The sequence below is a fragment of the Columba livia genome, chromosome 3 (assembly GCF_036013475.1).
Source record: "Columba livia isolate bColLiv1 breed racing homer chromosome 3, bColLiv1.pat.W.v2, whole genome shotgun sequence".
In the NCBI taxonomy this organism is placed as follows: domain Eukaryota; kingdom Metazoa; phylum Chordata; class Aves; order Columbiformes; family Columbidae; genus Columba; species Columba livia.
Genome location: NC_088604.1, coordinates 103,161,168 through 103,176,531, shown reverse-complemented (window position 1 = coordinate 103,176,531; position 15,364 = coordinate 103,161,168). Strand labels below are relative to the sequence as shown.

Below are 15,364 nucleotides of genomic sequence, written 5' to 3'. Positions count from 1 at the left end.
TTAAGCTTGCACTAATTTAATATGTTGCTTAAGAACATGGACTAGTCTACAGGAAGAAGTTGTGTCATGAACAGGTGTTGGAACTGGGGACTCTTGCTGAACAAGGAAATTGATAAATTAATTAGCAAAATGGGTTTAGTCATGTAATATGGAACATAAATTGTGTATACTAAAAATAAATGTTTGTGTTTGCTTGCATTTTACTGCAAACTACTTAACTTTCTCTTTTGTGATCTGTGGAACAAGGTGACATTTGGAAAAGTGAGCTATGAATTGACTTCCTTACAAGTACTTTTTTTCATAGAACAAACCTTCTATAAACTAATTCCAGAGTGAAAGGTAATGAATTCCTAGCATTCATTTTGCTTATGACTCAATTATGACTTATATTTTCAAAATATTTTATTACCTGTAACTGGAATCCATTTTTATTAGAGTGCCATTTGTCTTTAAATATTTATATGAAGTATCTAGGTTGATAATATTTTAAAAAGTATAAGCACTAACTAAAATTTGTGTATGTTGTCTACTACTGAAGTGCATTTGCTTTATTGAGGTGTTTAAATGAGTACTCTCTCTTGAAAACTGCTGTGTTTGTATATAAACGAATGAATTTGTGTTCTGTGCTCTTCTGAAAATGTGCCCAACTTCCTGATTATCCCATTACTTATCTCAGACTTGTTTGTGTGTGCTATGTCTTGCCATGGCTTTTCCTTTCAAATTTCTAGTAAACAAAACTTTTGAGATAAAACTTGTGTGCAAGCATCCAAAGAATTTTCAGAACTCAGTGAATATTTTCTGCGTTTAGTATCACAACTTGCAAAATACATCTCCAGTGCATCGGATGCATACAAGACCACCTCTCCTGTCCACATTTGGGAAAAACATACACATTTTGAAAAAAAGGTCTAGAATTTGAAGATGAAGAACAGTTTGTATTGATATTAATTATTCTCTTTGATTAGTTTATAGTTTGAGACCGAAATACTTAATCCTTTGCTTACAGGCAAAATGCTAATTTCACTTACTACCTCTTATTTTTATCTTAAGCTGATGAATAAAACCAAATAATTGTGTCTTGTTAAAAAATTATTGTGTTGTCATAGAAAAATTGCCTTTTATCAATGTAGCAATAAGCAGACACTTTAATCCATGTAGCCTATCGTAACAGGCATACAGCAATACAAATATAGGGAGTAAAAATCGAAAAAGACTCTTAATTGAGGCTCAGCCCTGCAAATACGTGCATGTAAATGTGTTATGGTTTTGAGGTCTCTCTTACTTCTAACTCAGCATCGACTGGGATACTGAAATAAATGATGTGCTCAGTAGCACAAAAGTTGGTTCAGATGTACTGATTCATTAGGAACTGTGAAGGATTAATTTGAAACAATATGTCCTTAAAAGGTGGTTTGAAAACCTTTTTATGTTTAGGTAACATAAGCATAAGGGGACCTAAAAAGTGAACAGAGAAACTGAATAAAGAACAACTTAAAGTTTCTCTTTGGTTTCGTAAAGAATTTGTTCCATCACTGCACTGGGTTCCAGAATTATTCTTTATTGCATCCTTGATGATACAAAGAAGGTGTGGATCAAAGCAAAGAGGTCTGTGGTGCAAGAATCTCTTACGTGTGTGTGCGTGTGCACAGGCGTGTGTGGTTTATGTAGGAACTTACTGCTCATAGAAAATGCACGCCGTAGGGTAGCTATAGGTGTTGGGAAATATATTTGTCATCTTCCAAATCAAGATTCTGTTGAAAGTTTGATTTATGTTAATAGGGATTGTTTTGAAGTAGTAATAGGTTTTAGTGATTCAACTGCACTGAAGATTGAATCATTAAAATTGCCATGAGGTGAAATGCGGTCAAAATAAAAATATCTTAATCAGCATTATTTTCCAGTGATCACTTAATCAGGAAGAAAGTGAAGATGATTGTAGTTGAGAAATAGAGTGCCGGATCTGGTGCACCATTAGATGCTTAAGCGTTATGATATGGTCTTTATTCTCAAGTGGGCCAAATTAAGTTTATTATAGGCAATTTATAATCTAATGGTGCTGAACTTTCAAATGACTAATTGTTTTTTGATTTTAATTATGTTACTTTTAAAGTAACTCAGAAAGAGTGCTTAAGTTCTAGGATCTTTGAGGATCTTTAAGGAGTGCTGTTAGTTTAGTAAAGGACTATTGTTAAAGTCATAATTTGCTAAAAGGTAGCAAAACTAAGAAGAGTCCTTGAAACATGACTTTAATGTTACGTTTTTTAGAATTACTGTCTTTCTGTCATTTTGTCAAGAGAACCAGGCAATAATGAACATGTTCTATTACATTGCCCAGCTTTAATACAAGGATCAAGGAAATAAGTAGTTTGCAGTTCTTACAGCAGAAATAATAGTCATTAAAATGGTGTGAGGTGTGTGTGGAGTGGAAGCTTAAGCTGTGGAGGTGGAAAAATTTCTGTGGCCATAGGAAGGGTGTTTTGTTTTCTTGTATTGTGACCAGGAACTTGAAATTTGAGTAAAAAAGCAGTTGTAGAGACTGCAGTAGTGTATCTTTGTTTTTCATTGCACTTAAAGTGGCTTAACGCTCAGCATCGTTTTACTGTGATGTATTAATGAAGTGTGATACAATCTATTTTCTTAATTTTACTAATTTCAGAGTAAGCTGTAGGATGTATCAGACAGTGTAAAACTAATGCAAGCAGTGCTCAAAACTCACTTTTTATTTATTTGGATCACAAATGCTCTTTAAAAAATGTATCTAATGACAGTGAGTAGTTAAAATCAAAAATATGTCTGGAAAGTGTATTATTTTAACCTAGGCAAAATTCCTTCTCACAGTTTTAAGTTCTCATTGTATTTTTTAATATTCCCATATGATATTGGTTATAGCAAAGTAATTCTTGCTTATATGAATTTTTCAACTTTATTTTAATGTTTGAACTTCAATTTAATGCCAGGTATAGATCATAAAGGCAGAATTAGGAGTGTAATTGTGTGCATTTGTACGATATTCACCGCCCAGGGTTCTCCAGCCCTGACTGGGCCTTTGGAGATCTTTTGCAGTGCAAATATAAACAAGCACCAGTGAAACTTGCTGTAGATGAAGTGCTTATGAGCACGTTTATGCCGTGCTTTTAAGGAGGTAACAAGGTATTTTGTTACATGATATGTCAGTTCATATGGTGGGTGCTTGCCTGTGAAGAACTGGCCTGCTGCTGGAGCTGGGCTGCCTTATCAGCCTTCTGCTCTGAGGCTCTCTGGCTCGCTGGGAAGCGTCTGCAACGATGAGCAGCGAATTTGAGGGTAAAGGCACCGTGGTGGAGGAGTGAGAGACAGGACTCACATGTGCTGTGTGAGACTTGACAGGTGTGCATTTTGACAAGTTGTAAGTGTAAGTATATGCTAAGAATACATGGCTACACACACAAGAGTCATTTTAGAGGAGGAGAATTTGTAGAGAGCCTGCTCACCCCCCTTCTCACAAGGTTTAGAGCAGGGGTGTCAAACTCTTTTTCACCGGTGGCTGCATCAGCCTCGCATTTGCCTTCAAAGGGCCAAATGTAATTTTAGGACTTTATAAATGTAACTACTCCTACGTACTCCTACTACTACTCCTACTTCTGGTTTGGATCATATCCTTTAACTAATTAAGAGAGTTTAAAAGTGCTTTCAGTTCTACAAAGCTTTTACAGCTTTTCCTCTCCTCAGAAGTGAAAATGAATTATGTTAGTTGCTCTTGTAAGGTGTAATGGTCTATTGTGACTTCAGTAAAGCATTTGACACAGTCTCTCACAGCATCCTCACAGCTAAACTGAGGAAGTGTGGTCTGGATGATCGGGTAGTGAGGTGGACTGCAAACTGGCTGAAGGGAAGAAGCCAGAGAGTCGTGGTCAATGGGGTGGAGTCCAGTTGGAGGCCTGTATCTAGTGGAGTGCCTCAGGGGGCAGTACTGGGACCAGTACTGTTCAATATATTCATCAATGACTTGGATGAGGGACTAGAGTGCACTGTCAGCAAGTTTGCTGATGACACCAAGCTGGGAGGAGTGGCTGACACGCCAGAAGGCTGTGCTGCCATCCAGAGACCTGGACAGGCTGGAGAGTTGGACAGGGAGAAATGTAATGAAATATAACAAGGGCAAGTGTAGGGTCTTGCATCTGGGCAGGAACAACCCCAGGTTCCAGTATAAGTTGGGGAATTACCTGTTAGAGAGCAGTGTAGGGGAAAGGGACCTGCAGGTCCTGGTGGACAACAGGATGACCATGAGCCAGCGCTGTGTCCTTGTGGCCAGGAAGGCCAATGGCATCCTGGGATGTATTAGAAGGGTGGTGGTTAGTAGCTCCAGAGAGGTTCTCCTTCCCCCCCATCTGGACATGTTCCTGTACGACCTCACCTAGGCGTTCCTGCTCCAGCAGGGGGATTGGACTAGATGATCTTTTGAGGTCCCTTCCAATCCCAAACATACTGTGATACTGTGATACTCTGCCCTGATGAGACCCCATCTGGAATATTGTGTCTAGTTTTGGGCCCCTCAGTTCCAGAAGGACAGGGAACTGCTGGAGAGAGTCCAGCGCAGGGCAGCAAAGATGATGAAGGGAGTGGAGCTGGGGCTCCACTTTCCTCCCTTATGAGGAAAGGCTGAGGGAGCTGGCTCTCTTTAGCTTGGAGGAGACTGAGGGGTGACCTCATTAATGTTTATAAATGTGTAAAGGGTGAGTGTCATGAGGATGGAGGCAGGTTCTTCTCAGTGACAACCAATGATAGGACAAGGGGCAGTGGGTACAAACTGGCACACAGGAGGTTCCACTTAAATATGAGAAGAAACTTCTCAGTGAGGGTGACAGACACTGGAACAGGCTGCCCAGGGGGCTTGTGGAGTCTCCTTCTCTGGAAACATTCAAAACCCGCCTGGACACCTTCCTGTGTAACCTCATCTAGGTGTTCCCTCTCCAGCAGGGGGATTGGACAAGGTCCATTCCAATCCCTAACATTCTGTGATTCTGTGTAATGAAACTCAGTATCAGCAAAAAATAAGATGTCTGACCTCAGTATATTCACTTTATGTTGATGAATGTAAAAACTGTTTCCCTAATTAGAATTCTCAAGTAAAGGGAAGGCAGACTGAACTTGTGTAGCTCAAGGCCTTGTTTGTTAGTCACAATTTAATTAAAAGCAAAGGACACTCAAGAGTAATGATGGTAAAAGGAGAAAGGAAATGCATCAGGGAGTTTGGGAAAGGATGGTGGCACGGCATCGTTGCTGCAACTGGGACTTAGGAAGAGAGACTCCAAGTGGGTAGAGCAGAGTTTGAAAAGTTAGAAATTAGAGAACTAGCAGAACTTTGCTCAGTTGGTGACTTCTGTGACCAGCAGGGCAATGGGCTGGGGGTAGACATGAGCAAACTGATACAGTGAGCAGGCGAGGTGCGGATGTAGAGAAAACTGAGGGGGGCTGTGGGCAGAAACCATCTGGTGTGGTGGCAAAGCTGTGTGTTGACAGGGCAGAGTGGCACTGGGTGGAGAGTCATGTGGGAGAGGTTAGGACTGAATAGTTGAGAAGAAGAGCATTGGGATGAAGAGTCACAGCAGGAAAGAGGTGAAATGCATTACATCTTTGTGAGGGCATAAGGCAGGCTGTGATATTAGACAGGCATTTGAGTGTTCCTTATAATCCTTCTTTCTCTAGCTTCAGAAGTGGAACAGGAGACACTTAAAGTTCTGTGAAATATCTGGGAAACCGAGCAGGGGCTTCATTAGTGCTGGTCCAGGCAGCGAGCAGCAACCTTGTTGCACTGGTCCTTTAATCTATGAGAATCATGTGCTAGATGCCTGTGTTTGGTGAACCAAAGTTGTGAACTTTTTTCTGGTAAAATACTTCTGTGTTATTACAATATGTAGCAGAATTCTAGAGAGGATTAATGTTTATTTTTTAAATGAGAGGATTATTTGATTTATAAATATAAAATGTATTGAACAATTCTTCAGGGTTCAAAACCATCAATGCAAAACAAAGGAAGTGACAGAATTAATGATGCCTCCACAACTTTCTTGAGATAGTACATATGGCAGGCTTCCCTTGTGGTCACAAAGTACCTGTTCTTTAGAGTGGAGAGTTTTTCACCTCTCTCCTTGAAATTTGCTGTGTGGTTGCACGCTCTTTGTTTATTGCATAATATTAGATTTTTTTACTCTGATATTCACCAACACAATCTTTCACAAATAGAGCCTAATCAGATTAGATGGTGATATCTCTAGTTTACATAATAAAAAGTAATTAATTGAGAGACTAAGAATTTTACTTAAAGTATACATTCTTGATGCCTGTTTTATTTTGATTTTTTCAGAACATTTAGTAATTCTAAACACAGGTCTTATTGATTTTTATTTACACTTGAACTTCCAGCATTTTTTGGCAGTCAAATACTGGCATATTGAGCTACATGTCAAGTGTTGAGGAATGTGACGTTTGAGCTTGGCTGTCAGAAGTGTGATTTTTAATTGACTTGTCTCCAGCTCGGTGGCAGCATGAGAGATGGAGTCTAAGCAGCATTCTGCTTTCTAAGCATTAGACCACCTTTCTCCTTTGTTAGTCTTTCAGGATATTTAAATATCACAAAACTTTTATTCTGTCTGCTTTTGATTTACTCCCAGAGCATTTCTACCCTCTTTACTAGGTGGAGTAGGAGTCCTGTAGTAAAGATTTTACTGACTGCGCCACAAGAATTGCATTAGAATTCCAGTGCACAGCAGGATGAATTAAAGTTCAATATTTCGCTTTGCTGCTAGTATAATAATATTTAAACATAGGGCGGTTTACTGAATTTCTTGTGATGAGAAGGAATGGTAATATAAAAAAAATAATGGCCATATCCTGATGTGGTATGGAAGCGTTGCCCAGATTTGCAGTGGGTGTTTCATGAATGCAGGGATTATTTTTCATCTGAGTCTGGGGAGGGAAAAAACAGAACTGAACTGCTCTTGCATGTTTGGGAAAGATATTTTATTTCTCTCTCTGATTTTGAAGTTCCTGTTGAAGAATCTTTTGTGGTAGCTGTAGCCAAAGATGGCTGGATGGTCTCCACTTGACCTAGATGAGAACAGATTACTTTTTTTTCCCCCAAGATGAATAGGATATAGAGTATATTGTGTCTGTCTATACCATAGCACAGGAATTTGTGGGCATGCTTCTCATTCTTGGAAAATGCCAGATTCTTAACTTGTACTTAGACATGTTGACACTTAACTGTTCATCAGGAGAAACATGCTAAAAATGTTCCGAGGGAATGAAAACTGAAGCTTAAGTGTTAAAACTGAGAAGAGTATTTGTGGCTTATATTTTTTGTGTTGCCTTAACTAATGTTCTGTGGTTCAGCTGCTGTCGCTGTCAGCTACAGTGTTTTGCCCCTGGTTTCCTCCAGAGAGTTGGCAGAAACTGCAGCAAAGCTTTCTGGTGCTGTTTTGCCACTCTTAGGTGGGTGGAGAGGAGAGATTTCTTTTCCGTCTCCTCTCAGTTAATTAGGCTTTAAGCAGCTTTGCCTTGCTGATTGTCAATTACTTCTCCTTTGCTTTGAGAAATACTGTTTATTTTTGAAGGAGTATTCACTCGCACCTCCTTTCTGGAGTTTTTTGAAACCTCCAGTTATAGTCTGTCTTAACTCAAAAATGCTATTTACACATTTCATAATCACAGCTGATAGAAGCCAGTGGAAAATAAATACTTTGGGTTTGGACTGAGCCTGTAAAGTAAAAACATTTGTTAAATTTCTTTCAGGAATTTAGCAGAAATTTCAAAGCTGCAGAACGCTTTTAAAAACAAAGCTATCTGTATTATTTTGGTTGTGTGGTTGGGTGTTTGTTTTTTCTTCTTTTTTTTTTTCTTTCTTCCAAGGACAGCATGAGGAATAATTGGAGAGCCTTCTGGTATTCAGTAAGGTGACAATCTCTTAGGTTCTGTGTTTTTTCTCCTCTTCATGGGAAAGCGCTATGTATGTTTTAAAAATTACTTTTAACTAGTGAAGGAAAGGGGGCTTTGTCTTGAAATGATGAGCAGCTATTTTCCCGTGGTGGTAGTTTTCTTTTCCAATCTATTTCCCTCACAATGAACTTAATACCATTGCTGTTGACAATTCTGGTGGATACAGCTTTTAATTTCTATATCTTTGGCTTGACATGGTGTTTTACGTGAACACTGCAGCAGGCAGAAGGCTGGGTTTGCTGTGTGATCCATGGATCACAAAGGAAGTGCATTTTGTAATTCCTTTGGGAATTAAGACACAGGTATCTTAGTGAAACCTGCCAGTTGAGGATGCAGTCTTCCATCTGAGCAGAGTTAACCAGCCTGTTTATCCAAAAAGCAACTATGCCATTAGTAAGGCAACAAGAGGAATTCCTAAACACTGTCCTGTTCTGTTTTCTGTTTAAATGAATTGTGGGGACCCATTTTTGGTTGCTGCTTCCAGGTCTGCAGCACACACTTTGAACAGTCAATGTGATCTTCGTCTCATTTGGGTTTAATTTCAGCCCATACTTGCTCCAGTGCTTTGCTGGGGAGGGAAGGGGGCACCGGCAGGTGAGTGAGGACAAAGGAGCCACCAGCTCCTCTCTCCCAGCCACTGTTTTAGCCCTGAAATATCTCAGTTTTAGGGCTCAGCCTGCCCTAAGCTCTTCAGAGAGAGACCAGTGCAGGAACATGAGACTAACTTTGCAAATAAAGCATTCAATACTGCTGTTTAATTATTTTGATGTTGTTTGGTACCACGTGTATAATCGCAGTACTAACCTGTACTGGGTTATCAACCGTGTCACTGTCCTCTGTGTGTCAGCTCTTCAGGAGATGGACTTTTATCTCCAAGAGTTGTAAAATTAAACCACTTGGGATTAAACATGCTGTAACTAATGCTACTAACTGCTTCCTCCATTAATATGATAAACATCCTGTTGAAGGTCAGTGTTGCTACTGGAGAACCCATTGTTTTGCCTCACTTGTGCTGGACAGTTGTATTTGTAATAAAACCTTCCCTTTTCAGGGCCATGGAATAGAACATACACTCCCTTGTATGCCTGGCTTGGCAGCTTGAGTCCTGCTGTTTTTTCTGTGTGCTTAACATGTTACTTCAGGTGAAGGTCTAGTCAAATTTCACCTGAAAAAAAAAAAAATCTAAATATCAAACACATCTAAAATTCTCCTTTTACTGATTTTGTTGTTGTTGTTCGAATGTATTATAAGTGTAAGTGGAATGAATGGCTAGAGCATACATAAAATGTGAGCAAAAACCCATAGAGACTTAACTTGAAGAAATGGCCATGACAGGTTCACCTGGTTTGAGAAACCAATTTAAGTTACTAGGTCAGCAGATTGGTTGCCCCTGAGGGTGAATTGGGAGATTGTTTTTTCTTGCCGTGTGTAATTTATGAGTAAGTGCCAGGAATCTTGCCAAGAGGGTGGTGGTGCAGTTTTCCCAGGCAGACTGAGATTGGAAGTATTGACCAGGTGGAGTGGCCAGTGTTTTTGTAGAACAGATTTTGTAGGTAAAGTCTTATCTATCCATCTTCTCCAGGGTGATTAATATGATAGCAACATACAATATTTTTCAGAGTAGCCTCCTGCATGGACTCTGTGTATGACCTGCAGGCTTGTGGCCACAGAGAACATACTAGCAAATCTGAAAGTTTTATACCATGAACTTCAGTTCCTGCTGAGTTGAAAATCCAGGAGGAGCCAGGGGATGTGCTGCCCACACTTACCCTCTGGTTTGGGGGAGGAACAATTCGGTTTGGCACAGCAAACTGCGGGTCCCTAAGCTGTATCACACATGGCTGGCAACCTTGAAAAGGGGTGTCTGCTTGGGATAAAACAGCTGTGCCTCTGTGTATTTCTGTAGGTTCATTGAAATACCAAAGGAAATGCCCATACTGCTTTTTGCACTCAAAAAGCTGCAAAGACGGTGTGTCGCTCTGGTGTAAGCAATCAACGAAACTGTGGCTCCTACTGAAAAAGAGGGTGTTGTTTTCTGTTCACTTAATTCTGTTAAGGGGGATGGCATGTGAACGGGGAGGCCTGTGTACCGGTGTCTTTTAAGAGAGCTGCATTGCAAGGACCCCTTTGAGCACTTTGAAAGCTGTTCCTTGACCTTAGGGTTTGCTGTCTTTATAACAGCCCGTGTGACATTGCCAATCTGGCTGCAGAAAGTCTGCCTGTTAACCTCATAGTCTGGAAAGCTGGATGCATGCAGCGGCTGTCTGAAGAGATGCCGTCCAAGGCCCATGGCCAGGCCAAGTTTTCTCTGCTTAGGATTGCTGTTGCCACAAGAGCAGCAGATGTTTGCACAGCAGACAAACAACACTGATGATAAAGCAAATTGACCTTTTTTGGAACAAGCTATTTGGAGCACATTCCTAGGGCTTTTCTTTTTTTTTTCTTTCTTCTTTTTCTTGGACTGTGTCTTCTCTTCATAAAACTGCTTGGCTATACATTGACATGTCTGTTGCTAGAGGTGATAAAAAAATTAAAAAGAAGGGTTTACAAACTTTTCCACTAACACAGATACTACAAATCATTAGACTTAATCCAAACCTATTTTTGTCAGCCATATTTTACTGAAGTAGTTATAATGATGTTTATTTTTCCGGTGTCCCTATGGGAACCCTGGAAGATTCCAAAATGTAATAATTAAAGAATGACAGGCCTTTCCTTACAACATAAAGTAAGGAAGAGTTTTGTGGTTTAAACAGCTATGCTGTTGCTTGTTAACAAGATATTTCGCCTTGTACTCTAGCCAGGCCTATAATGGTCAAAAAATGTTGAAGTTGAGAACTACACGTTTGTTTTCAATCAGTTGTTTTTCAAGTTAAAAGCCTCTAATGGCTTGTTTTAATTTGTTCAGTAGTATTAGTATTCGTATTAAATAATTTGGCACATTATAGCTGAGGCTCTCCCAGTAAGGCAATATGTGTTGTTGTCACTTATTTTTTTCTATTGCAAAACCTTTATTTTAAGGTATAAAAGATTAATTGAAAGCTTGGGGAATCTGCAAACTTGAGTAATATACTTCTGTTTAAATTATGGTTTTAAAGTATTTTAAATATAGTATTAAACCTGTATTTTGATTGTATTATTAAATATATATATTAAAATAATTATAAATGTAAAGCAAAAATATCATTAAAATGAAAATCTCAGTGTTATATGGCTGCATCTTTGCTATTTGGACCTAAGTCCTAGGGTTTTTTTATTCATAAACCGATGTTCCTGTAGTTCTAACAAATGTAACTCCTGGTAGAGAATTGTTTCCTGGCATCTGAGGAATTTTAGAAAAATGGACTAAGTTCAGACTTTGGAACCTCTGAGATTTTTAAAGGATTTAATCTGTTGGAGCAGTGCCATTAGTGGAGGTGCTGCATTGCTGAACAGGAGAAGCACAAGACTCTGCATTTTTGTGGTGTTTTTCAGATGTGGTTTACAGTGCTAATTTAAGGACCAGGATAAGGAGGTTTTGTGGGGGATTTTAGGTATCAAAAATACAGGTATCTTGTGTCTTGACTCAGTTTATAAAGTTGCTTTGTTGAATAGGAGGCAGTAGGCTTTCGTACAAGAACTTTGTAGTGCCTTGAATGCTGCGTGTTAATGTAAAAATTCTAAAACGATAGACTGTCACTTTTAGTTCATAACATTAGAAAGACGAAATGCCAAATTCTAGGAGAACTCAAATCGGGTTTCTTACATGTATAGATATTATTTGATTATTATGTAGACTCACTTGCTTTTTGAACTTTTGAAAACCAGTTCCCATTTTTGTTTAGCAACATTATTCTGAACAAATTGTTCTACAATATGATGCCTGTTACAACTCTTCACTGCAGATGAAGCTGTACTAATCCCATCAGGGCCTGTATAGACAGAAATGGCCATAGATGGGTCCCTGTGCCATGAAACTGTAAACTAAAAAGGTTTTCGTGGGCCATGTCAAATGGCTGCCTTACCATGTGTGGTTTTTATTTCTTGATTCATGTGTGTGATAGTCAGTGCCTTGTCTGTTACAGAAATACTGACCTTGTCTTAGAGGTGTGAAACTGTGGGTGAGGTGTCTGATTTTGCTTGTTTAGGATCATTGGGGAAGACTGACTGCCTCTGAGCCAGAGATTGATCTTAACATTTTCTGAGACTTGTTCCAGTCCTCTGTACACTGTGTTACGCAGCCTTATTTTCTGAGCAACTTTCATGAACCTTATTTCTGAAGCTTCTCTTTTTAGTAATTAATTTAATTTGTGTAAAGCTTTAAATGTGATTTAAAAACAATTATTTTTTAAGAACTGATTTTCCTGCTTAATCATTTAAAATTTTGTGGGTTTTTTTTTCTTTTTTTATCAAAAGTTGTGTTATGTGTTTTTTGAAGTAGAGTTATCAGTAACTTGGATGTTTTGCATGTGTGCAAAGAGCAAGTATTAGTGAACCCAGACTGATTAGTTGTCAATGCTAAATGGGGCTGGAAGAGGGGAACAGTCCTGATTCTGTTTCACTGCAAAGAACACTGGGGTTACCTGGCTGGAATACAATACCTTATTTTGCTTACTGCTTTCAAAGATATTATAAAACAGAGGAAAAAGGAAGAGGAAAATGAAGTTTAAGTTTATACACATGGGGGCTTTCTACTGAATGTGTTAATAATGTCTTGAGTACGACCATTCTTGTTTCCAGAAGCCAAGATTTGACTCTTAAGTATCCCCTATCTTGAAGAAGTGATCTCCCGAAATATTGCATGACACATCATCCAGGCCAATATTACCCTGCCAGTTATCGTTCATCAACATTGTAATTTTTCATTGAATATGATATTGTTTTGCTCTTTGGCAGAGAAATTAATATTGTCCAAAGTGAACTTTTCAAGGCTCTCATTACATCTGTTTTATGTTACAGTTTCCTTGTTGGGTGCTGCGGGGTTTTTTTATTTGTTTGTTGGGGTTTTTTATGTGTGTGTTTTGTTTTTTTTTTAGTGATTGATATTTTCCTTTGTTTCAGCCAAACCTTTTACGTCTAAAGTGAAACAGATGAGACTACATAAAGAAGATTTTGAAATCCTGAAGGTGATTGGTCGAGGAGCCTTTGGGGAGGTATGTATGTGAAGGAGGTGTAAGGAGGGGTTTGAATAATGTTCTTCTAAATCTGCAGCACTGAGACAGTTAATAGCAATACACTGATGTAGGAGGTTTTACATTATTTAGGCATAATGGACATTGTAGGCCCACCTCACTTTTGATCCAAGTATGTTTTGATTTATACGTTCTTTGACAGCTCTTTTTAAGTCTCTCAAATTTTGAGAGAAGGCAAGTAAGTTCACATGGATTAACAGGCTATATTTCATCTGTCTGATGATAAATCATTTGCTTGACTGTAATTCTTTCTAGTCAGCAGGTAGAGGCCAGTGAGTTACTGATGGTACAAAGATCTAGCCATTTCTCATCATTTTAATAACTAAATAGTCTGAAAGTAGTTTTCAACAACTTAAATAGCCACATACTGATATTGACATTCTAAGAACACAGAGAAACTCTCTATTCCTGTCACTTTGTTTCATATTAACAAATGTTTGAATGTTTTTCCTGCATTTCTTTTAAAGACTTTAGCGAATGTTAGTTTCTTTTTCAGTTGTCAAGTACTGCTATTGAACTATACACATTTTGCTGCTTCCAGTTAAGCCAGTTCTTATTTGAAGTCATCGAACAACACTGTTGTTCACTAGGTTTTACACTAGACATGTCAGATTATATAGGTTGAGGAAGCTTGAATAAAATAAATGCTAGCTTCCTTCCCCTTCTTAATTACATTAGTTGCATGTGCATAGCGTACATAGAATGAGCAACCTAATGTAAAACAGTGCCTAGAATTTTTGATAGCCAAATAGTGGGGATGGTATGTTAAGCTTCTGCACAAGATGCTCCATACTGCCTGAAAATGTGTGAACTGAAACCCAAAGTAGTAGAAAAAGAATATTTTTTTTTTTTTTGAGCAATGTCTTAAATGCTTTTGGAACTGGAAGTTGTTTTGATGGTGTTGTGGTTTTGTGGGTTTTTTGGTTTTTTTTTGTTCCTTCCCCAGTTGCTTTCAGTATGAGAGTGTCTCTGGAGGTGCTATGGCATGTGACAGAGGAAAGCTGGTTTCAAGTTTGCTTGAGTGTTTGCATCATGTGAAAATTAGTCTGGTTATGGAAGAGCCGACTTCTATGCGTAGTATGTAAGGAACAGGATTTTTCTACTGTAGTGTATATCACTACATTCTCTTGATGATGCCTACGTGCAAATATCATTATTAGGCAACTGTAAAAATAACAATCAGAGAGTAGTATTTATTTAGCTACTTCATCACTTTTAGTTGGTTTTGCTCCATCTGGGGTAATGCTTCTTTATAAAAGAGACCAAAGGCTGAAGTTACTCATGGATTGTTTATCTTTAGTCTGAACGTCTGCCACAAAGAGGATGTTGTGTTCTCCATTTTGATGTAAACACTTCTGCTTAAAACATCAGCTTTTCTCACTGCTACTGTGGTAGTTGCAGCTGAATTAATGTCCAAGTTGTGTAAAACGTAAAAAAATCAGTGATGTGGGTGCTTTCTTGTCAGAAGAATCATATGTGAAACCTACCTTATTGTGTTTTTAAGAGAAGTAACTTTTGCCTGGTAGATCGGCATCAAACTCCCCAGCAGCTAAACCACAAAACCCCTGTAGTTCTCTCTCAGGAAGCTTATTTGTGGTGAATCATCCCATGAATGGTGAGAGCATAACTTTTCCCCATCGTCTTCTGGGGACAGTCTGTTTAATTGGTTAGTTCTCCTAGTTTAGGAACAGTGTTTCTTTCTAATTCCTTACCTGAGAAAGTTAGCATGACTCTACTTAATTGTCAAAATATTCAGTGATGGGAAAGCTGTCAGTGAGGATGATTGGTTTTTTTATGTTCTTAAAGTAGGACTTAATAAATATTTGCAAGGATATAGGTTACACTTTATTAATAGCTTAAAGACGACAAGTTTCAAGGCCTACACAGATGTTTTTTCTAAGAAAACAAGTTATTTATGAAATTAATAATTTTCCTTTAAAATAACCAATAAATATCCAAGCAAGGTTGAAAAAAGGATCACCAAATTTTACTGCTACTTAAGCCACCAAGAACTGTATTAATATTAAATTGCAGAATACTTGCAACGATTCAGTGGACTACAGTAGTTTACTGAGACAGATTAAGAAATCTGGAAGAATGTATTTTCTTTCCAGCAAACTCCAAATGAGACCAAGGTTACTGGGAGGAGTAATTTTTGATTCCTGAATCAACATAATTCTGAAATTCTCTAGACTACAAAGTTAGTGCAAGTTTTCTTT

The 15,364-nt window shown here is 38.4% G+C and overlaps 1 protein-coding gene across 18 annotated transcripts in view; it reads left to right on the top strand.

Annotated features, from left to right (window-relative positions):
• CDC42BPA (CDC42 binding protein kinase alpha) overlaps positions 1–15,364 on the top strand; it is a 193,384-nt gene that overhangs the window by 46,874 nt on the left and 131,146 nt on the right. For all 18 annotated transcript variants that reach the window (XM_065058633.1, XM_065058622.1, XM_065058629.1 and 15 more), the window contains exon 3: positions 13,015–13,106. In XM_065058633.1, coding sequence (XP_064914705.1) covers positions 13,015–13,106 — 92 coding nt within the window. The remainder of the gene's footprint in view (positions 1–13,014; positions 13,107–15,364) is intronic.